General features: G+C 43.2%; 1 protein-coding gene across 6 annotated transcripts in view; it reads left to right on the top strand.

Moving 5' to 3' along the window:
- LOC142648115 (F-BAR domain only protein 1-like) overlaps positions 1-22,368 on the top strand; it is a 226,121-nt gene that overhangs the window by 90,371 nt on the left and 113,382 nt on the right. For all 6 annotated transcript variants that reach the window (XM_075825420.1, XM_075825423.1, XM_075825421.1 and 3 more), the window contains 3 exons: positions 839-991; positions 1,097-1,201; positions 15,664-15,762. In XM_075825420.1, coding sequence (XP_075681535.1) covers positions 839-991; positions 1,097-1,201; positions 15,664-15,762 — 357 coding nt within the window. The remainder of the gene's footprint in view (positions 1-838; positions 992-1,096; positions 1,202-15,663; positions 15,763-22,368) is intronic.

Genomic DNA, 22,368 nt, shown 5'->3' with positions numbered 1-22,368 from the left:
CGTTTTTGGAGCAGTTTCTCATAGACTCTCTAGAAAAACGCAGCAAAAATCGCGAGTGGCTTAAACGTCTGAAAATCAGGAGCTGGTTTCCCTTGAAAACAGCTCCGTATTTTCAGACGTTATTGAGTTTGTGTATGCACATACCCTAACAAAAGCCTGACACAAATGTGAACGAAGCCTAACATGCATGTTGTGGTTTTTTTTTTTGTTTTTTTATTGCAGTTTGACTGGCGGTTTTTCATTTGGTGTAATTTTTTGTACATGCTTGGTTTATTTTTTTTAATGGCATTTTTGAAATCGAAGCCCATATCTAGAACATTCTGCTTTGGGAAAAAAAAACGCTGTAGACCACAAAACCACCACAAACAAAACGCAGTTGTGTGTAGTGCATTTGATATTTCACTATAGACGTTAATGTAACATCAGGCCGCACTTAAAACTGCATGGAAAAAAGCTGCAAAAAACGCCACGGAATACAGAACAACGCAGCAAAATGCTGTTTGTGAAACCACTAAGAGCTCAAATATATTTTAGGTTAGAGTGGTGGTTTTATGTACATGGTATCCTCTTTTGATCCAATGCTTATTGTGGGGAAACAATAAGCATGGTATGTATGCTGCAAACAACGTGTGAACTCTGCCTAGAGCAGCTTTTTTGACCGCTCTGCTTTGCCTGGTCTCTACTTCAAAACTTTCAGAGCAATAAAGTCATAAATAATCCTCTATCCCCTTTTTCTGTGCTTCACTATAAATAGAAATATGTTTCACTCTATAGGTTTATGCAAACAATAACTTTTGTAATATATATTTTTTTTTTTTCTTCCTTGATAAATCTCAAGGCCAAAGAGGAGATGTCTGGCACTTTAGAGGTTATTCAGCTGCTGCAGTGTAGCTCTCAGCTTCTGCAGAAAACCAGAGACCACTACTGTAGCAGATTTGCAGAGCAGGAACGTCTCCGGAGGGAAGGAGCCTTACAGAAGGAGATGGACAAGGTAAAAGTGTTAGCTAGAATTACTTATTAGGTCTTAATCATAATCGCATAATGGTGTTCAATATAAACTTGTATTCATGTTTTTTCTCCATGTCTAATTTATCAGGCAGAACAAAAAACCCAAAAAGCAGCAGAGTCTCTTCGTGGTTCAGTAGGAAAATACAACTCTGTGCGTAAGGAATTTGAGGAAAAGATGCTGCAGTCTGCTCAGGTTTGTAACTGTTTTATTAAAAAAACTATCCTGCTTGGTGTTATCAAAAAGGTACACGTTACACACCCCCCCCCCTCCCCCAAAAAAACCCCAAAAGACCCAGAAACCTATATTTGCCAAAAAAATTATGCAAACCCTGAAGACCACGTAAACGCTGGCTAAGTGCTAAGGCACAGTGTGCATAAAAGTCGTCAATGCTCTGCTGACTCAAATACTGCAGAGTTTCAAATCTGCTCTGGCATTGACATCTGCACAAAAACTGTGCGCCGGGAGCTTCATGGCATGGGTTTCCATGTCCGAGCAGCTGTATGCAATCAACAAGCGCAATGCCAAGCATCGGATGAAGTGGTATAAAGCAAAGACTCTTTGGGGTTGAAACGTTGCATACGTGCTGTGGGGTGAATAAACTCACAATTCAAATTTTCTTTGGAGTGGACCTGGATCTATTGGCTGCTGTGCACCCACCTACGACTTTTAACAAAGATTGCTGATGTGCTGCTGTTTCTACATATTGTGGTGTAAAGCATGTTGCCACTGGACTCAAGAGCAGTGTAAACGTGTGCTGGGGAGTGACAAACCACTCTGCTCTATCTGGCAGTCTGTTGGGTGACTCTGGGTTTGGCGAATGCCAGGTAAACATTACTTGCCTGACTGCATCGTGCCAACTGTAAAGTTTGGTGGAGGAGGGATAATGCTATGGTGCTGTTTTTCACGGGTTAGCCTAGGCCCCTTAGTTCCAGTAAAGGGAAATCTTAACGCTTCAGCATACCGAGACATTTTGGCTTCCAGCTTTGTGGCATGGTTGGGTGAGTTTGTTGTGGAGGAAATTTACCAGCCCATGCAGATCCCTGAACACCTTTTAGGATGAACGAAAACCGAGATTGCGAGCCAGGCCCTCTCAAACAACATAATTGTCTGACCTCACCTGTTCTCTTCCGGATGAATGGGCCAAAATTCCCTCAGACACACTCCAAAACTTTGTATAAAGCCTTCCTTTGGGGTGGGGGGGGGGGTGGCCAGATGTTGTCTGCTCACGCTTTAAGCACCAACGTTACTGAAAGGGTGAAGTTGTGGAGGACGAACGGACACTTCTAGTGTATTCTGTTTGCCTGCGTCTTGGAACATAAATAGCACGCTCGTTATCTGCAAAACTACGATTTACATCCAGTGACCGGAAGAAGGGGAGAGGTAGATTCCTAACCAGGGACTTTAAACATTTCTCTGATGAGGACTCTGTGGTGGGGGGACTCTCAATGCCCACCCTTGCCTGGCCTGCAATGGGGCTGTATCCTCCAGTGTTGTGTCCAAAAAAAAAAGCTTGGGAAATTCTCTAGACCGGGGCCCAGTTCGCCCGCACCGTGTCTATCATGGTTTGTGGTATCCGTGAGCCCTCCGCGGCCACCCTCACCAGAAGATTTGAATCCTACACCCTCTCGTATGGATATAAAATGTGCAGAATTATTGACAGCCGTTAACTCGTGTCCGTCCATGCCTTGCTGCAGCTCATCCACTTTTTTGACAAGATTTTGTCATTCTACACCATGATATGCAAAAGATGCGGGAGCATACTAATGAAATGGAGCGTAGAATCTCCGATGTGAAGGATGTGCTTCGCCCTATCCCTGAAGATTGCTGATCTCAAACGACCGATATGCACTTCAGTTGACAGGGCGGATGATTTTGAAAACCGACAGACATAAGTATCTGAATAGTTGGAATGCCTGAAGTCTGAGGGCTCTGACCTGCTGGCGTTCCTGGAGCACTGGCTTAAATCTCTTCTGGATGTCTATACTCTCTCCCCTGCTTTTTACGATTAAAAGGGCACACTGTGTTCCTGTGTGGCCTGGTCCTCCCAGGCCACTACTGGCTAGACTTACATTCCCGGGACAGAGGTGCCATTCTACAAGCTGTGAGAAAGAAAGGGGAAATCCTTTTCAATGACCAACACTTTTCCTTCTATCTAGATTTGTCAGTTTCTATACGGAGACTGCACACTCCATTTACGGAGACTGCACACTCCATTTACGGAGACACACGAGATTGCGAGCAAAGGGCTACAAATATGCCATGCTGTATCCGGACAACCTAAGAGTAGTGGATGGTCTTACTACTAGATTTCTCACTGCACCAAATGAGGCCTTTTGCGTGGGCTGTGATGGCCCCTCCCTTGCTGGGTTTAGATGGCCTGCTCACCTGAGACGCTATCCAGATTTCTGCCTAGATCTCTCAACTGAGTGTTACGTTACCTTTGCAGTTCAGGCTTGTTGAGAATTTTGTTCTACCTGATATGTCAATTACATTTTCTCTTTTTATGGTCAGGTCTCAGGACTATTCTTCTGGCATTTGTAGCTTAGTCGGGGACTACTGTTCTCAAGTTGCATAGTTTGTGGGTACAGGTCTACACTCTTCGGTGCTATGTCTATATTTAGTACTGATGGTTTCATATGACTGGTGTGTATGAATAAATGTGTGGCTGTGCGCTCTTGACTCATCCACCCCTCCTTCTCTTTATCCTGGATAACCTATCTCCTGGATATTATGGCGCCACTTAAAAATTTTGAGTTGGAATGTGCCAGGGTTGAATTCCACGTTTTAAGCGAACTGTTGCTCTAGATTTTGTTAAAAAGCAATCCCTGCATATGTCTGCAGGAGGCTCACCTGACTGGATGAAAGATCCTTGCTCTTAAACGTGCTTGGGTCGCAAGGGGGTTTCATTCCACGTACTCCACTTGGTGTGTCCATTCTAATGGCAAAACAACTTCCTATTGAGGTGGTCCAGGTTGCTTGTGACAGTTTTGGATGGTTTATTATACTACATTGTCTGTTGCATGGGTTTCATTTTATCATCGTAAATGTGTATGTTCCTCCTCCCCTTGACCCTTCTCTGCTACATCTGGTATCTGATTAAACTCACGCAGTTCCCGGTATGCCCTCTCCTCTGTGTTGATGACTTTTAATGCTGTTCCTAATGCCACTGTGGACCGAACAGGTGGTCCTGACCCTGCCTCTGCATATCTTAATTCTTTCTTGGTCACTATCACTCCATCTAGTTCATGTCTGGCGATGGATAGACCATACAACTACTATTCTAGCTCCCCAAAAACTTTTTCTCGCATTGATCTTGCCATGGCCTCTCCAGACTTCTTTCAGATATAAATTTTGCTCCTAGTGGGATTTCAGACCACTCTGCCCTTTGCCTGACCTTTCAGGCTGGTTCCCCGGTGGACTCCAAGGTCTGGAGACTTTATCCTGCTTGGTTAACTTCCCCGATAGTGATGGCAAGGGTTTCTAGTGCTCACCAGGAATATTGGGAGATTAACTCCTCGCACCCAGACCCTCTAATTATGTGGGATGCATATAAGGCTACACTTAGGAGGCTTTTGTGGTAGCGGTAGCAGGGCAGAGGCGCCCACGTAAAGACTGATCCTCTGTTATCAGTGCAGCCGTTCTGAGAGATACTCTGGGAGTAAGCTAACTACTCCCGTTCCGCTCTAAGACGGTGTGGGCTAAAGCTCAGAGGGATCTTTTCACTCTAGGCACAGAGCAAACTCAAATGCTTGTCTGTTGAGGCTGCTCAGTTTGAATATGGGGGCAAAAATGGTACACTGTTGACACGCTATGCACGTCCTTGTTCCTCTATCCCTTCTGTTATGTCAGTGGATAGTGGGCTTGTACTGCACCTAAGGGTATTAACCAGGTCTTTCGCCAGTTTTATTCTACCTTTTATAGTTCGCAGACTTGTGCTTCCTCCTTGATGGCCCGGGATTTCCATGTCGAGACTCTCTCATGCGCAATCCACTTAACTGGATGCCCCAATCACCGAGGAGGAAATTGCTGGTGCCATTCAGTCCTTAACCATGGGCAGGACATCTGGTCTTGATGGTTTGGGGAGGATTGGTTCACGACGACGACGGGGGGGGGGGGGCGCGTACCGCTGTAGCGGGATAGCAGCTGGCCAAACAGGGTACAAAGTCAATGTCTATAGTTCGGATAAAGGTACCTGTGGCAATTCAGACAGTAGCGATGGTTTAGGCTCGGATGGAACTCTGGCAGCAGGTGCAGTGAAAAAGCTGTTGTAGTAGGCGACACAACACGACTCCAACACTGTATAGCACAGGAACACGGTAACATGGGAAACCGGATACAGGTAGCAGGAACGGGAAAACACTCAAGGGACCATTTGCAAAAACTAACACGGGTATACAATAACAACGCTCAGGCAATGAAGAACGGGCAGAGCCCCCCTTATAGTCCAGGGTGATTTAGGCTAATTGGAACATTACTCCAGGTGCGTGCCTACGGGTTGCTGCAGAATAAGATGGAACGGAGTGCTGGCGTCTCCTGAGGAAGAGATGGGGGGGGGCAGCGCTCACAGATCCATGGCTGTGGCCGTCGGGGTGGGGGGGGTTGAGTAATCCCGACGGTGCGCAGCCATGGGTGTTACATTTGGTACAGATCTGACTCCGATAAATTGGTGCCACGACCCCTGGACTTGTACTCCGTGTCTCTGGAACGTGGTGTCTTTCTTGCCTCTATGCGCGAGGCACTCATAGTTGCTGTTGCAGCCAGGGAAGAGCCCTACTCTTCCTGATTCTTATTGACCCATTTCTCTCTTCAACTCAGACATAAAAATACTTCCTAAGATTCTGGCCACTAGACTGAGTAAAGTTCTCCTGTTTCTTATACATCCAGATAAAACCGGCATTGCCAGGTAAGGGCACGGATATAAATATAGAAAGATTATTCCTTAATATTGCAGCTTCATGTCATAACCACTCTCCAGGTTTTGTTCTTTCTTTAGATCGATATATGTAAAGCTTTTGATTCTGTTGAATGGCAATACATCTGGATACTTCTGTCTGGGTTGCATTTTGGCCCTAGGTTTATTGCCCTTGTTAGGTTAGTGTACAAGTCTCCTATTGCTCGGGTTAGAACAAACCTGGATATCTCAAAACCCTTCCCCCTTGGTCATGGAACTTGTCAAGGGTGTCCACTCTCTCTGTTAATATTTACGCTTGCCATGGAAACACTTGAAAGTACTTACTGAAAGTTTCCTTGTATGCGGATAACGCACTAGTTTTATTTGGCGGATGATGGTCCTTCCCTGGCTTCTCTACTGGATCTTGAGACATTTTGGTACCTTCTCAGGCTTGTTCGTAAACTGGTCCAAATCCATTTTCCCCTGGCTCCTGGCTATCGTCCTCGGCAGACTCTGGCAGTCCCCTTGTTTATTGCTCCTCAATTTTTAAGTATCTTGGGATTCTAGTTTCACTTAACATATATTAGATTATCAAATACTTAACCTAGATCCTCTGAATGCGCTCACTGACTGAAAATTGGACTCATGGCATAATCTCTGTCATTTTATATGGTAGAATTAATTTATTTAAAGAGAACTTTTCACCAGCCCATACATGTGCATCAAATGTTTTGTCACTTTAAACGATGTTTCTAGCCTCCTCTGTTTTTTAGGTATCAGTGCTGTTATATTTGGTGCCCGATATGTAAAAAGCCCCCTGAACTGTCAATGGGGCGTTTTGTTTTATTGTAAAGGGCAGGGGGGTGATTCTTAGCGCTCTGACACTGTCCAATTAGCTACGGACAGTGTCAGAGTGGCTTCTGCTGTGTGATCTCTCTCGCGAGATCAAACAGTCTTGTCGGCCATGTCTGCCGAGAGCTGAAGAGAGACTGAGTGCGCACGCCCGTACTCGTGCATAGCTCTGACTTTGCTGCTGCCAGATACTCCCGTCTCCACGGAACAGAAGAGGAAGGGAGAATCAGGTGCTCGTTGTATAGGTGTTTTCTATACAAACCTGGATGAGAGTTATCCTCCTCCCTCCTTCCCTCCTCCTCCTCTTTTGTTCTGTGGCGGCAGGAGTATCCTTGCCAGCGGTGACGTCTGAGATCTGCGGGCATGCAGACTCTCTTTGTCTCTTCAGCTCTCGGCAGACCAGGACAACAGAACTGTGATATTATTGTGGGAAACTACAAAAGTAGTAATCAGAGGATGTATTCTCTGCTATGTACATGGCCTAAAAAAAGAGAAATTTAAATAGGTTAATGGAAGTCAGTAGCAATTATAGAAGAAATGTTAACAAATATATGAAGAGGGCTAGTGTAGAGAATAAAATGAAATGGCAAAGTAAAGAAATATGAGGACCTGTTGGAAAAAGAACAACCTTATAAATTAAAGGCTGATGCCAAGTATTATAAAAATGGAAATAAGTCTGGAAAATTACTAACCAGTCTAGCGAAAGGGTATAGGAAAATACAACATATTGAGGTAATTAAAAATGAAAAGAACAGACTGGTTAACTCACCGGATCAGATTTCAGAAGCATTTATGGTCTACTATAAAAATTAATATAGTGAAACAGAAGGAAGGGAGATAGAAAAGATGATTTTAATTTTTAAACTGCGTCAATTTACCAAGATTAACACAGGGCAGAATATGTTAAATAAAGCGATAATTACCTCCCTCTCCTTTTTTTTTTTTTTTTTTTTTTTTTTTTTTTTTTTTTCGTTCTTTTGTTAACTTACCGTCGAATAAAGCTCCCGGACCAGATGGCTATAATGCAGAATTTTATAAAATAGTAAAAGAGCAGGTGATCTATTATGGCAAGTCTTTAATTTTTTTTTCCCAAAGAGACAAAAAGATGCCATCAGCTGACCAGGCATATATAGCCGTGATCGGGAAGAAAGATAAGGTTGTAACTCTACCCGAGTCATACAGACCAATATCGCTATTTAAATCAGGATGTAAAAATCCTTACTAAAATAATTGCTAATAGACTTGCTACTTTACTCCCCAGACTGGTGGGGGAACTCCAAAATGGATTTGTGAAAGGCAGAGCGGGAAATAGAAACAAAGACTCTTGCGGTTCTTGACTGGACCAGACACAGGACACGTTTAATGTCTAAAGTAGCTATGATATATTTTGACGCAGAGAAGGCGTTTGATATTGTGTCCTTGGTCTGGCTCGGTCAAGTACTGGAAAATATGTGATTTATTTGGAACGTTGATTAATTGGTGCGTAATTTTATATGGTCATCCACAGGCGCGAGTGAGGGTGGCAGTGAGCCTGTCTGGCCCTTTCGAATTAAAAACAGGGACTAGACAAGGTTGTCCGCTCGCTCTGCTCTGCTCCTGTTCAACTTGGCTATTGTACCTTTTGGCTTTGATTCTAATAGCAAACATGGATATTGAAGGGATCAAGATTACAGATGACTAGATTAAAATATCGCTCTTCGCGGACGATCTAATGTATGTAAAGAACGTCGAAGAATGTATTGAGATAATTAACGGAATTTGGTCAGATATCGGGATATAAAGTGAATCAAGCAAAATCTGTAGTCCTAATGCTATTTGAAGGGGTGGATCTTTCTTGGAATAGGAAATTTAATCTACATATAGCAAAAGGAGAGCGAAAATATTTGGGGATAAAAATAGAGCTATAAATAAGATATACAATAGTGACTGGCCCTGTAATAAGCAAGATCGAACATGAATTAAGAAAAATGTCAGGAGTTACTTTTGTCTAACTATGGAAGATGTTCTCTTTTAACACCTTCCCGCTTTGGCCACTTTTGACCTTCCTGACAGAGCTTCATTTTGTAAATCTGACGTTTCACTTTACGTGGGAATAACTTCGGAGCTGCCGATCTGCTGACAACCACAAAAGATTCAGCGGTCGCTTTTGATCGCTGCATCAAAGGGGTTAATGGCAGCGATTGGAGCTAGCTATGGTTCCTGCCGTTACAGGTTGATGTCAGCTGTAATATACAGCTGACATGCACCGCTGATGACGCCGGCTCGTCTCCTGAGCCGACGCCATCTTGCTGACGGCTATGGAAGCCATTTAGGCCCTGGGAGGCCACTATTAGACTAGCCACCGACACCCCGGCAATTTCATTTCTGGGGTGCTGATGAGCTGCAAACACCTTAAATGCAGCGATCTCTTTTGACCGCTGCATTTAAGGGGTTAATGGCAGGGATCGAAGCTAACTTCGGTCCCCGCCATTACAGCAGGCTGTCAGCTGTAAGATATAGCTGACATCTGTGATGATGGCACCGATAGAGCTTCTGAGCCGTTGCCATCCATTTGTCGTAAGTATACAACATTTTGCGGGAAGCACTGGCTTTCCATGACGTATACGTACGACAACTGTCGGGAAGGGGTTAAAGATGATCAGCTTCACGAGATTACTATATCCTATGCAAATGCTGCCATTACTATTAAAAAATAGTGATCTCAAAAAAGTGGCTTCTTTAGATTTCTGTCCCTTCCATATAAACCTCAAGTAGCAATGAAATGCCAATATGGGGAAAAAAAAGGAGGTATATCGTTAACATATATAAAAATTTATAACTGGGCTTGTATCTTTAGATACATAATTAATTGAGTTTACCCTTTCTCCATTCTTTTAGCATATCCCATACCTTTTTGAGAGGTCTAATGTGTGCAAGAACACCGGAAATGAAAGGAGGACAAGGAAATTGTATCTTGTCTAGGGACACATTGGTTATTCTGTCTATTCTTATTTTTTTCAGTCATGTTGACACAGAATTAGAGCTGAGACACATGTCATCTATTGGACATATTCTTAATAGGAAAACTTGGACAGAATGGGTAGAAAAAGGAATTAAGAAAAAATATATTATGGATACCCAGGGAAAAGTAAAATCCTTTTCCTTAATACAAATAGAGAGGAAACTGTATTTTAAACATTCCTTTCAATATATGAAGGTAAAACCAATTTTCTTGCAACTTGAGCAATTCCTAAAAGAAATAGAGAATATAGGCAACTCAGGACATGGGCAATATAAAAAATGTATGGAAATGCCTAAAATTATCTAAGCGATAAATGCTAGACTGATGACTAGGGTAGATAAAGAACTAGGACGAATAGGTTTCAAGTGGAAAAACACGCTACCGTCGCAACAAGAGGACCTTTTGAGGATTATTAAAGCTTTTCAAACTATTTCTATAGTTATTTTGTAATGTATAGAGATATAAATGACACAAGATGGAAGATTTATTACTTTTCTGTTGTATATTATTGAATGGAAAAAAAAAAAAGGGCTACAAGCCAGACGTCCAGCTACAGGTGTTCCATTGACCACATGTCACCGCTATCATGGTGCATAGCAAAACGGCAATGGAGGTCTATCCTCTTCAGCTAGGAGTACTGCTTTTGTCTCTGATGCCTTGATAGCTGGATATTGACCATGTGGGCAATGCCATGAAGAGGCCTTCACATGGGAATGTCACACCAGTCCTACTCCTGGGATTATGGTGTGGGGTGGAAAGATGTAAGGTAGCCAGACCCCTCTTTTCAGGTACACTAACCGCTCGACGTTACATTGATGTGGTCGTGGAACCAGTGGTACGGCCACTTCTCAAGTGTCCCAGAAGCCGTTTTTCAACAGGACAATGCCAGGCCGCACGTTGCTCGCGCTACTGTGAGCAGCCTGCGTGGCTTAAATGGTCTCGCCAGATGTCTGTATTAAGCTACCAACAGGGTATTATAGATTAGGCCAAACTGATTCCGACGTGCATTGTTTTTTCACGGAGTGCCTCCTATGAAGAGAAAAAGCTTTTATTACATTTATGCAAATGAGGATTTTGGAGCAACGAGGCTGTCACCATTGCTCCAAAATGCTCTCTCGTCATTCCCCAGTTCAACCCTGCTTCCTTTGATCGACAGGGGCCAGGCAGCGTACTAGGTGAGTTCACGCCTGGCCCCGTAGCGTACGCGTGCGTCCCTACATCCTAATCGGCGTATACGCAGTAGTGCTGATTAGAACAATGTGCTTAAAGATTACACTGTGCATGCGCCGAGTTAGGATGTAGGGATCTGCGCGCGCGTTCACTACGCTGCAGGGCCAGGCGGGAAATCGCCTAGTACGCTGCCTTGCCCTTGTCATATTTATATATACCACATACGTCTAAATTGTTCTCTCAAGAAAGCTAAAACGAAGGCCATTTAATATTTGGCAATCATCCACAAATGTGTTAAAATATATACTTCACATGGCAAACCGCTACTATGCTGCTAAAATCAAAGCATACTGTATAAAAAAAAAAATACAACCTAATAATCTTATACATAGAACCACCTGTTTGCATCAAACAGTGATTATATGCAAAAATTGCATGAAAGTTAAACTTGGTGGCTAATATACGTACTCTCACATGCCGCTAATGCAAACAAAATAAACTGTAAAATATGAGGCGTTGTCTACGTTCACAGGTACGTGTGTTTAACCCCTTTCACCTGCATGCATTTTGGGGCTTAATGACAAAGCGATTTTAGTTTCGCTCCATCGTTTCATTCAAAGAGCTATAACTTTTTTTTTTTTTTTCCTCTTTTTTCACATGAACATGGCTGTATGAGGACTTTTTTTTTTTTGTGGGGCGAGTTGTATTTTTCAATGGCATCGTTTTGGGTGTATAGTATTTTTTATTAAAATAAAAATTTAGCAGTTTTCTTGCTTTTACGGATTTCACCTTGCAGTTGAAATAATATGCTAACTTTATTTTTTTGGTCATTATGATTGTGGGGATACCATAATATGTGTAGTTTTATTTTATTTTTACACTTTTACTAAATGAAACCATTTTTTATGGGAAAAAATTTGAATATGTACCTTTTTTATTTTAAATTAATAATTTTTTCTGTCATTAGGGGACTTCACTATGCGTTCTTTAGATCGCAGATATAATGCTTTGGTATACTTCGTATACCGGAGCATTATTGCCTGTCAGTGTAAGGGTATGTGCACACACACTAATTTCGTCCGTAATTGACGGACGTATTTCGGCCGCAAGTACCGGACCGAACACAGTGCAGGGAGCCGGGCTCCTAGCATCATACTTATGTACGATGCTAGGAGTCCCTGCCTCGCTGCAGGACAACTGTCCCGTACTGTAATCATGTTTTCAGTACGGGACAGTTGTCCTGCAGCGAGGCAGGGACTCCTAGCATCGTACATAAGTATGATGCTAGGAGCCCTGCACTGTGTTCGGTCCGGTACTTTCGGCCGAAATGCGTCCGTCAATTACGGACGTAATTAGTGTGTGTGCACATACCCTTAAGCTGACAGGCAATGTATTCGGACGTTCCTCTGGCGCGGCCTAATGGATATATAGCCAGTGCAGACCTGGGTCCTTTATTAGGCCCCTGGCTGCCATGGCACCCCATCGGATGCCCGCAATTGCATTTGTGGGCCGCCGATGAGTGACAGAGGAGCTCCCTCCCTCTGTAAACCACTCAAATGCAGCGGTTGCGGGGTTAAACAGCCGCGATCAAAGTAAACTTCGATAGCCGAGACCCGGCTCCAGCCTGCACGGGCCACCCGTGCAGGTAGTTTAGTAGGCTGCCGTGAAAAGGTGACTGCCTAGAATAAACCCCTTGGCGCCGATCCGATTATGTTGAAGATAGGCCACTTATAATCTGGTGACAGAGCCTCTTTAAAGCATGTCGTTGGTAGCAAGGATGTAACCGATACCTCCTTGGCTACGGAAGTGCCTTTTTGCCAGGACGTATGAGCTACGTCCTTGGCAGGAAATTGGTTAAAGAAATGGCAGAGCAGCTTCCTCTTCACACTGCAGCTTTGCAGGATAGGCTACTAAGTTGTCTCACGATCCCCTTTCCATGTGTTCTATTAGGGCAAATGTATGTCATAGAAGGTCCCTGTTCTTGATTTAGACATTCCCTTTTTAAAATTTACTTCATGTTGAAGTTATTACTAAAAAAAAAAGTGTTTACAGATGAGTAACTGCCCTTGTACTCCCAGTGCCAACAAAGACTTGTTGCTCACCTCACATTAATTCGTAGAATGTTTTGCTAGTTATTTACTTATTTTACTTTGGAATGCTGTTCTCGTATAAAAAGCTTGTTTTCCTGCTAACCATTCAAATGGCACTTGAATATTAATTTGCCTAAAGGAGTTTTCCGATATTTAATTATTTTTTTTTAAAAATAACTGCAACGCTTCTCAATTTATCGATCAATGCCCCCTGAATATCGTTATCTACATTTTTAATTTACCATTACTTTCTTTTGTTTATGTTGAGAGGTTTGTTTACTTCTGTGTGTTCGTTGTCTTGCTCTTCCGGTCATGTGGTTCCCGGGATGCACCTCTTGTGTCCCAGCATGCAATGTGCTGGTAGCAGGGACTCCTCACTCCTACTACACCCAGCTATAAAAAAAAATTAATCTCCGTTGCCATTTTACTGCTCTGATCTCATTAGATGAGTGAGCGCTAACGACAAACGTGCAGCATATCCGTGCTGTACCAAACACTCTCTTACATAATCGTAAAAAGAAAACTTAATTTGACCCCAGAGCCAGAGTCCCAGAGCAGAGCGCTAGTCTTGGCTCTACTCCGGGACTCTCTCTCTGGGGAAGACCCTGACAACACTTGTCTATATATTTGGACAGTAATGTCAGGGGGGTTTCACAGAGTCCCGGGGAGAGCGGTAGTATAGACTCTGCTCCGGGACACTGTGGAATCCACTAACCCCAGAGTCCTTCTCAGAGCGCTACTAGCTCCTGACATATAATTTCTTCTGATAGTTTCCGGGCCGCTGCTAGGGGGGGAGAAAATGACGTGCAGGCTCTGTGATAGCGCAGGAGTAGGCATGTGTGGTGAACACTGCTAGTGTAGAAACCACACATGCTCAGAGACTAGCAGTGTTTACCACACCTTCTCCGATACTAGCAGTGTTTCTCTCCCCTAGCAGCAGACTGGAAACCAGAAGAAAGTTCCCTCAGTGTACCACTTCCCTCAGTGTACAGTGACGTCAGGAATGACGTACCCGTACCCAATGATCGCTGGTTCAAGTCCCCTAGGGGGGCTAATAGAGTGTTAAGGAAAAAAAAAAGTGATTTTGGTTTTTAGTAGTGAATAAAACAATTAAAAGTTAAAAAACCGAACATTTTCCCTCTAAAGTAATAAGTAAACAAAATTGGTATCGCTGCGTCTATAAAAGTCTGAACTATTAGGCTATGTTCACACGGGGTCTTTTGCCGAGTTTTTTGACGCGGAAACCGCGTCGCAAAACTCGGCAGAAACGGCCCGAGAACGCCTCCCATTGATTTCAATGGGAGGCGTCGGCGTCTTTTTCCCGCGAGCAGTAAAACTGCCTCGCGGGAAAAAGAAGCGACATGCCCTATCTTCGGGCGCTTCCGCCTCCGACCTCCCATTGACTTCAATGGGAGGCAGGAGAAAGCGTGTTTTCTGCCCGCGGCGCTCAATGGCCGCGGGCGAAAAACGGCGCGATCATTGCTATTCACACGGAGTATTTTGGGGGAGGAATATCTGCCTCAAAATTCCGTTTGGAGCTTTGAGGCAGATATTCCTCCCCCAAAATACTCCGTGTGAACATAGCCTTACAGTATAGCGGATGGAGTAGGAAGAAGGGAAAAAGGCTGGCACTGCTACACCGGCACAATAGGAGCAGGAGTGTGTCAGATGGCTTGTTTTCTAAATGGATAATTGCAGGCAGGTTGCCCCGGAGTCGCTCATCGAAAATGTAGCACAACAGGCTAAATATAGAGAAATGATCGAGGCGCTCACCGGACTGGCAACACAATTTCTTTATTTGAAAAGATCTCGGTCAGGATGTGGAATTGCTATTACAGTATAGCATTATCTAATGCGCACGGTGAACGCCGCAAAAAATTTAAACCACCAAAATCGGTTTGTTTGGTCAACCTTGCTCTCAATTTTTTTTTATAAAAAGTGATCAAAAAGTTCTACGTACCAAAAAATGGTACCAATAAAAACTAAAGCCTTCACACCGCTCAATCGGTGAAAAAATAAACTTATGGCTCTCAGAATGTGGCGTCAATATATATATAGGTTTTTTTTTTTTTATATATTTTTTTATATTTTACTACTTTTATTGACAAACTTTTTTGAACTATAAGTGGTACCAAAAGAAACTACAACTCATCCCGTAAAAAATAAGCCCTCGCACCACTATATTGACTGAAAAATAAAGACGTTATGGCTCTTGGAATGCAGGTAGTGAAAAATGAAAATCAAAAATCAAAAAATGGCTTCTTCCCGAAGGGGTTGTCCCACTATTAAATATTATAGTAATATAATTCCGCATTAAAAATGATTGTTTTGTAATTTACCTTTTATGGTACAATAGTGCTCCAGTTGCGAGATATTTCCTTTTTTACTTAATTTGTAAACCTCCTAGAGAGGAGACTGTGAAACAGAAGAATCTGGCTATACAAGCTATGACGGAGGGGGAGGAGCTGCAGCAGAAAGGACATGCCCCGAGAGCTACCATCCTAAAGAAAATCTAGCAGAGCAATGAATCGGGAAATCTCTGGATCCATGAAAGATACAGGGCTAGTTCTAGCTTGTTAGAAAGATTTTCATGCACTACGTTATGTTTATTTATGTATTTTTAATTATTTATTATTTTTTTTTTTTAAAGTTATTTCAAGACACAGAGGCAGCTCACCTCACACAAATGAAGCGGCTTGTTGCAGCATATTCCCATTCTGTTGAGGATACTCATGTACAGATTGGGCAGGTAAGTGTTTACAGTCGGTTAGTCTTTATTACTACTTTACCCCATGCATTTTCTGTAAACTATTTCCTTTTGCAATATACTTTTTATTTTGCTTCGAGGCAGTATACGAAGAGAGTTGTTCAGGGTTAGGCCGTATTCACACGAGCGTGTTCAGTCCGTGATATATGGTCTGCAGGTCGGCCGCATTTCCCGGACTGAGCACACTGCAGGGAGCTGGGCTATCGTCATCGTTATCTATGACGCTAGGAGTCCCTGCCTCGCTGCGGGAAAACGGTCACGTACTGAAAACATGTTTTCAGTACGGGACAGTAGTTCCACGGAGAGGCAGGGACTCTTAGCGTCATAGATGATGATGCTCGGAGCCCAGCTCCCTGCAATGTGCTCAGTCTGGGAAATGCGGCCGACCTGCGGACTGTATATCACGGACTGAACACGCTCGTCTGAACCCGTTCTTAGAAAAAAAAGGTTTGCTTTTTCTCCAGAAACCATTCCACTCTTGTCCGTGGGGGTGTGCCTGATATTGCAGCTCGGCTCCTTTCCTGTGAATGGGGCTGACCTGCGCTGCCAGTAACAACCCATGGACACGAGTGGTGCAGTTTCTGGGAAAACGCCAAACCCATTATGCAAATTTTTGTTTTATGGCTGTCACACGGCTGCTTGTCTTTCTATGGAGCCATTCACACGGCTCGTGAAAAAATGGGACGTCCCGTTTTTGTCAGTTTTCACGGATTCCTCAATAGTCAAGTCTGAGGGATCCGTGAAAATGGGTCCCACACGGGTGCCAATCGCCTACTTCACACACGCTCGTCTGAATAAATCTTACGTGTCCTCAGCCTTCTGTCCCCTTTTGTTCTTTAGCATGGTCCTCTTAAAAGCTATTCGTTTTTGTATTCTGCTTGTTTATAGATTTACAAATTAACCCCTTCCCTCTTTAGCCACTTTTGACCTTCCTGACAGAGCCTCATTTTTCAAATCTGACGTGTCACTTTGTGGTAATAACTCAGGAATGCTTTCACCTATCCAAGCTATTCTGAGATTGTTTTCTCGTGACACATTGCACTTTAAGTTACTGGCAAAATTTGCTCGATATGTTCAGTATTTGATTGTGAAAAACACCAAAATTTTGCGAAAAATTAGTATCTTTCTCAATTTAAATGTATCTGCTTATAAGCTAGGCAGTTATAACACACAATTGTTGCTAATTAACATCCCCCATATGTCGACTTTAAATTGGCATCGTTTTTTGAACATCCTTTTATTTTTCTATGACCTCACAAGGCTTAGAACTTTAGCAGCAATTTCTCACATTTTCAAGAAAATTTCAAAAGGCTATTTTTACAGGGGCCAGTTCAGATGTGAAGTGGCTTTGAGGGCCTTATATATTAGAAACCCCCAAAAAGTCACCCCATTTTAAAAACTTCACCCCTCAAAGTATTCAAAACCGCATTTAGAAAATGTCTTAACCCTTTACACATTTCACAGGAATTAAAGCAAAGTAGAGGTGAAATTTACAAATTTCATATTTTTTTGCAGAAATAAATTTTTAATACAATTTTTTTTATAACACAGAAGGTTTTACCAGAGAAATGCAACCCAATCTTTGTTGCCCAGTTTCTGCAGTTTTAGGAAATATCCCACATGTGGCCCTAGCGTGCTAATGGACTGAAGCACAGGCTACAGAAGCAAAGGAGTACCTAGTGGATTTTGGGGCCTGATTTTTGTTAGAATATATTTTAGGCACCATGTCAGGTTTGAAGGGTTCTTGCGGTGCCAAAACAGTGAAAATCCCCCAAAAGTGACCCCATCTGGGAAACTACACACCTCAAGGAAATTATCTAGGGGTATAGTGAGCATTTTGACCGCACAGGTTTTTTACAGAAATTATTGGAAGTAGGCCGTGAAAATTAATATCTAATTTTTTTCAAAGAAAATGTAGGTTTAGCGATTTTTTTTTTTTTTTTTACATTTTTTTTTTATTTATTTTTTTATTTTTTTTCTCATTTCCACAAGGACTAAAGGAGAAAAAGCACCGCAAAATTTGTAAAGCAATTTCTCCCGAGTAAAACAATACCCCACATGTGGTAATAAACGGCTGTTTGGATACACGACAGGGCTTAGAAAGGAAAGAGCGCTATTTGGCTTTTGGAGCTCAAATCTAGCAGGAATGGTTTTGGAGGCCATGTCGCATTTACAAAGCCCCTGAGGGGACAAAACAGTGGAAACCCCCCCACAAATGACCCCATTTTAGAAACTACACCCATTGAGGAAATTATCTAGGGGTGTAGTAAGCATTTTGACCCCACAGGTTTTTTGCATAAATTGGAAGTAGGCCCTGAAAATGACAATCTACATTTTTTCAAAGAAAATGTAGGTTTAGCTAATTTTTTCTCATTTCCACAAGGACTGAAGTAGAAAAAGCACCGTAAAATTTGCAAAGCAGTTTCTCCCGAGTAAAACAATACCCCACAAGTGGTAATAACCGGCTGTTTGAACACACGGCAGGGCTTAGAAGGGAAAGAGCGCTATTTGGCTTTTGGAGATCACATTTAGCAGGAATGGTTTGCGGAGGCAATGTCACATTTGCAAAGCCCCTGAGGGGACAAAGCAATGAAAACGCCCAAAAAGTGACTCCATTTAGGAAACTACACCTCTTGTGGAATTCATCTGTGAGCGTTTTGACCCCACAGATGTTTCATAGAATTTATTAGAATTGGGCAGTGAAAATAAAAACAATCCTTTTTCTTCAATAAGACGTAGCTTTAGCGCAATTTTTTTTATTTTCTCAACAAATAAAGGAAAAAAAGAACCCAACATTTGTAAAGCAATTTTTCCAGAGTACGGCAATACCACATATGTGGTCATAAACTGCTTGTTTGGGCAAACGGCAGGGCTCAGAAGGGAAGGACCGCCATTTGGAGTGCAGATGTTGCTGGATTGGTTTCTGGGCGCCTCTGGGCCCAAAACAGTGGAAACCCCCCAGAAGTGACCCCATTTTGGAAACTACACCCCTCAATGCATTTACCTAGGGGTGTAGTAAGCATTTTAACCCTGCAGGTGATTGGCAGAAATTGGTGTGCACTCGATGTTGCAGAGTGAAAATGGGATTTTTTTCCGTAGATATGCCAATATGTGGTGCCCAGCTTGTGCCACCATAACAAGACAGCTCTCTAATTATTATGCTGGGTTTCCCGGTTTTAGAAACACCTACATGGGGCCCTAATCTTTTGCCTGGACATTCGACCAGGCTCAGGAGTGAAAGCGTACCATGTCAAATTGAGGCCTAATTTGGCGATTTACAAAGTATTGGTTCACAACTGCAGAGGCTCAGATGTGAAATAATAAAAAGAAACCCCTGAGAAGTGACCCCCATTATGGAAACTGCACCCCTCAAGGCATTTATTAAGGGGTGTAGTGAGCATTTTCACCCCACAGGTCTTTTCCATAAAGGATTGCACTGCGGATAGTGCAAATTAAAAACTTATATTTTTCCCTAGATATGCCATTCAGTGGCAAATATGTCATGCCCAGCTTATGACGCTGGAGACACACACCCCAAAAATTGTTAAAAGGGTTCTCCCGGGTATATGTGGAAGGAAACTGCTGTTAGGGCATGCTGTAGGGTTCAGAGCGGAGGGAGCGCCATTTGCCTTTTGGAGAGCGGATTTTGCTTGGTAGTAGATTTATTTGAGTATTGCTGATGTTTCCATTTATAATGTGGGGGTACATGTAAGCCGGGCGGAGTGTATAAGGGGCATAGTCAGGTAGTATAATAATGGGGTAAAAAAACAATAAAATGATCCATAGATGTGTGTTACGCTGTGAAGCAATACTTTCTGCACAGGCCGCTGTCGCACTGATATATGGCGTCCTTTCTTATCCCCCTTTTGGTCCACACTCCGCAACTTTGCAGTTTGGGGAATTTTGCTGGGAAAGTGTTGTCCTGGTATAATACGGGCACCCTCTCTTCCAGCAGATATGTTTGGGCTCTTGTCTTCCTGGTTCCTTAATTTTAGGTCTTTGATAAATCGCCTCTTGAAACAGAAGAAATGTTCCCCTCGGACCTGCACAACTGCATATTTTTTTATTTCCTGACTTATTGGAGCCATAACTAATTTTATTTTTCATAGACGTAGTGGTATGAGGGCTGGTTTGTTGTGGGACGAGCTATAGTTATTATTGGTACCATTTTGGGGTACAACGGACTTTATGATCACCTTTTATCCTATTTTTTGGGAGGCCAGGTAAACAAAAAAACGAAATTCTGGCACAGCTTCTTTATTTTTTTTTTATACAGCGTTCACCATGCTTTATAAATTACGTTAACTTTATTCTGCGGGTCAGTACGATTCCGGCGATACCTAATTTATAGCATTTTTTTGTTTTACAACTTTTTGCACAATAAAATTACTTTTGTAAAATGTCTTTTTTCTGTCGCCAACTTGTGAGAGCCATAACTTTTAAATTTTTTTTGTCGACAGAGCTGTATGAGGGCTTCTTTTTTGCGGGACGAGCTATAGTTTTTATAGGTAGCCTTTTTGGATAAGTGCGACTTTTTGATCACTTTTTATTCTAATATTTGTAGGGCAAAGTGACCAAAAAACAGGAACTCTGGTAAAGTTTTTTTTCCCTTTTTTTTTTTTTTTTTTTTTTTTTTTTTTTTTACGCTGTTCACCGCGTGCAATAAATAAAATAATATTTTGATACCTCAGGTCGTTACGGTCGCGGCGATACCAAATACGTATGGTTTATTATTATTTTTCAATAATAAAGGACTTGATAAGAGTAAAAGGGGGATTGTGTTTTATTTTATTGCTTGAAACTTTTATGGTTTTCAAACGTTTTATTTTTTACACTTTTTTTTTACACTTTTTCTCAAGTCCCACTAGGAGACTTGAAGTTCCAACGGTCAGATTATTTTTTTTTCTAATACATTGCACTACCTACGTAGTGCGATGTATTAGATCTGTCAGTCATTCACTGACAGCAAGCCGATTAGGCTTCGCCTCCCAGCGGGGCCTAAATCGGCTTCCGTAATGGCAGAGCAGGAGGCCATTGTGTCTCCTGTTGCCATAGCAGCAGTCGCCAGTCCTGATTGCCTGTCAGGGCTGGCAATCTGCTAGTAACCGCTACGATGCAGCAATCGCTTTCGATTGCTGCATCGAAGGGGTTAATGGCAGGGATCGGAGCTAGCTCCGGTTCCTGCCGTTACTGGTGGATGTCAGCTGTAACATACAGCTGACTTCCACCGCTGATGACGCCATATCAGCTCCTGAGCCGGCGCCATCTTGCCGGCGGCTACGGAAGCCGATCAGGCTCCGCCGCCGGGCGGATCTTGACCGGCTTTGGTGCTAGGCAGACCGGGAGGCCAGTATTAGGCCTCCGGTTGCCATTGCAGCCACCGGAACCCCGGCAATTTCATTGGGGTTCCGATGAGCTGCAAACACCTTAAATGCAGCGATCGCATTTGAGCGCTTCACTTAAGGGGTTAATGGCGGGGATCGAAGCTAATTTCGGTCCCCGCCATTACAGCCGGATGTCAGCTGTCAGATACAGCTGAGATCCGGCGATGATGGCACCGGCTCAGCTTCTGTGCCGGTGCCAAACATTTGTCGTAAGTGTACGACATTTTGCGGGAAGCACTGGCTTTCCATGACGTATACTTACGATCAATTTCGGGAAGGGGTTAATAAGCCAGATTGTTAACCCCTTCCCGACATTTGCCGTATGGATACGTCATGGAAAGCTAGTTCTTCCCGCATTTTGCCGCATCCATAAGACAAATGCATGGCACCGGCTCAGAAGCTGAGTCGATGCCATCATCGCCGGATGTCAGCTGTGTATTACAGCTGACATCCGGCTGTAACAGCGGGGACCGAAATGAACTTGGATCCCTGCCATTAACCCCTTAGGGTATGTTCACACGGCCTATTTTCAGACGTAATTCGGGCGTTTTTTACGCCTGAAAAGACGGCTCCATTACACCTGCAAACATCTGCCCATTGCTTGCAATGGGTTTTACGATGTTCTGTTCAGACGAGGTGTAATTTTACGCGTCGCTGTCAAAAGAAGGCACGTAAAAAGACGCCCGCATCAAAGAAGTGCATGTCACTTCTTTGGACGTTTTTGGAGCTGTTTTTCATTGACTCCATTGAAAAACCACTCCAATTACGTTCGTAATGGACGCCGCGAAAAACATGAGTACTTTCAAAAACGTCTGAAATTCAGGAGCTGTTTTCGCCTGAAAACAGCTCCGTATTTTCAGACATATTTTGCGTTTGTGTGTGAACATACCCTTAAATGCAGTGATCGCTTTTGACCGCTGCATCGAAGTGGTTGCACAAGTGCCTTTAAGTTGTTGCATCTAAGTGCAGCTCATCGGCTCCCCAGCAGTGAAATTGCAGGAGTTCCGGTGGCTGCATTGGCAACCGGAGGCCTAATACTGGCCTCCCGGTCTGCCTAGCACGAAAGCCTTCCAGGACCCGCCCGGAAGCGGAGCCTTGAAAGGCTTCCGTAGCTGATGGCAAGATGGCGCCATCTCAGGAGCTGAGCTGGCATCAGTCAGATTCCTGCCATTAACCCCTTAAATGCAGCGATCGCTGCATCTTA

The sequence above is a fragment of the Rhinoderma darwinii genome, chromosome 1, assembly GCF_050947455.1.
Source record: "Rhinoderma darwinii isolate aRhiDar2 chromosome 1, aRhiDar2.hap1, whole genome shotgun sequence".
NCBI classification, from domain to species: domain Eukaryota; kingdom Metazoa; phylum Chordata; class Amphibia; order Anura; family Rhinodermatidae; genus Rhinoderma; species Rhinoderma darwinii.
Note: the sequence above shows the minus strand (reverse complement) of the source record. Positions and strands in the feature narration are given on the sequence as shown.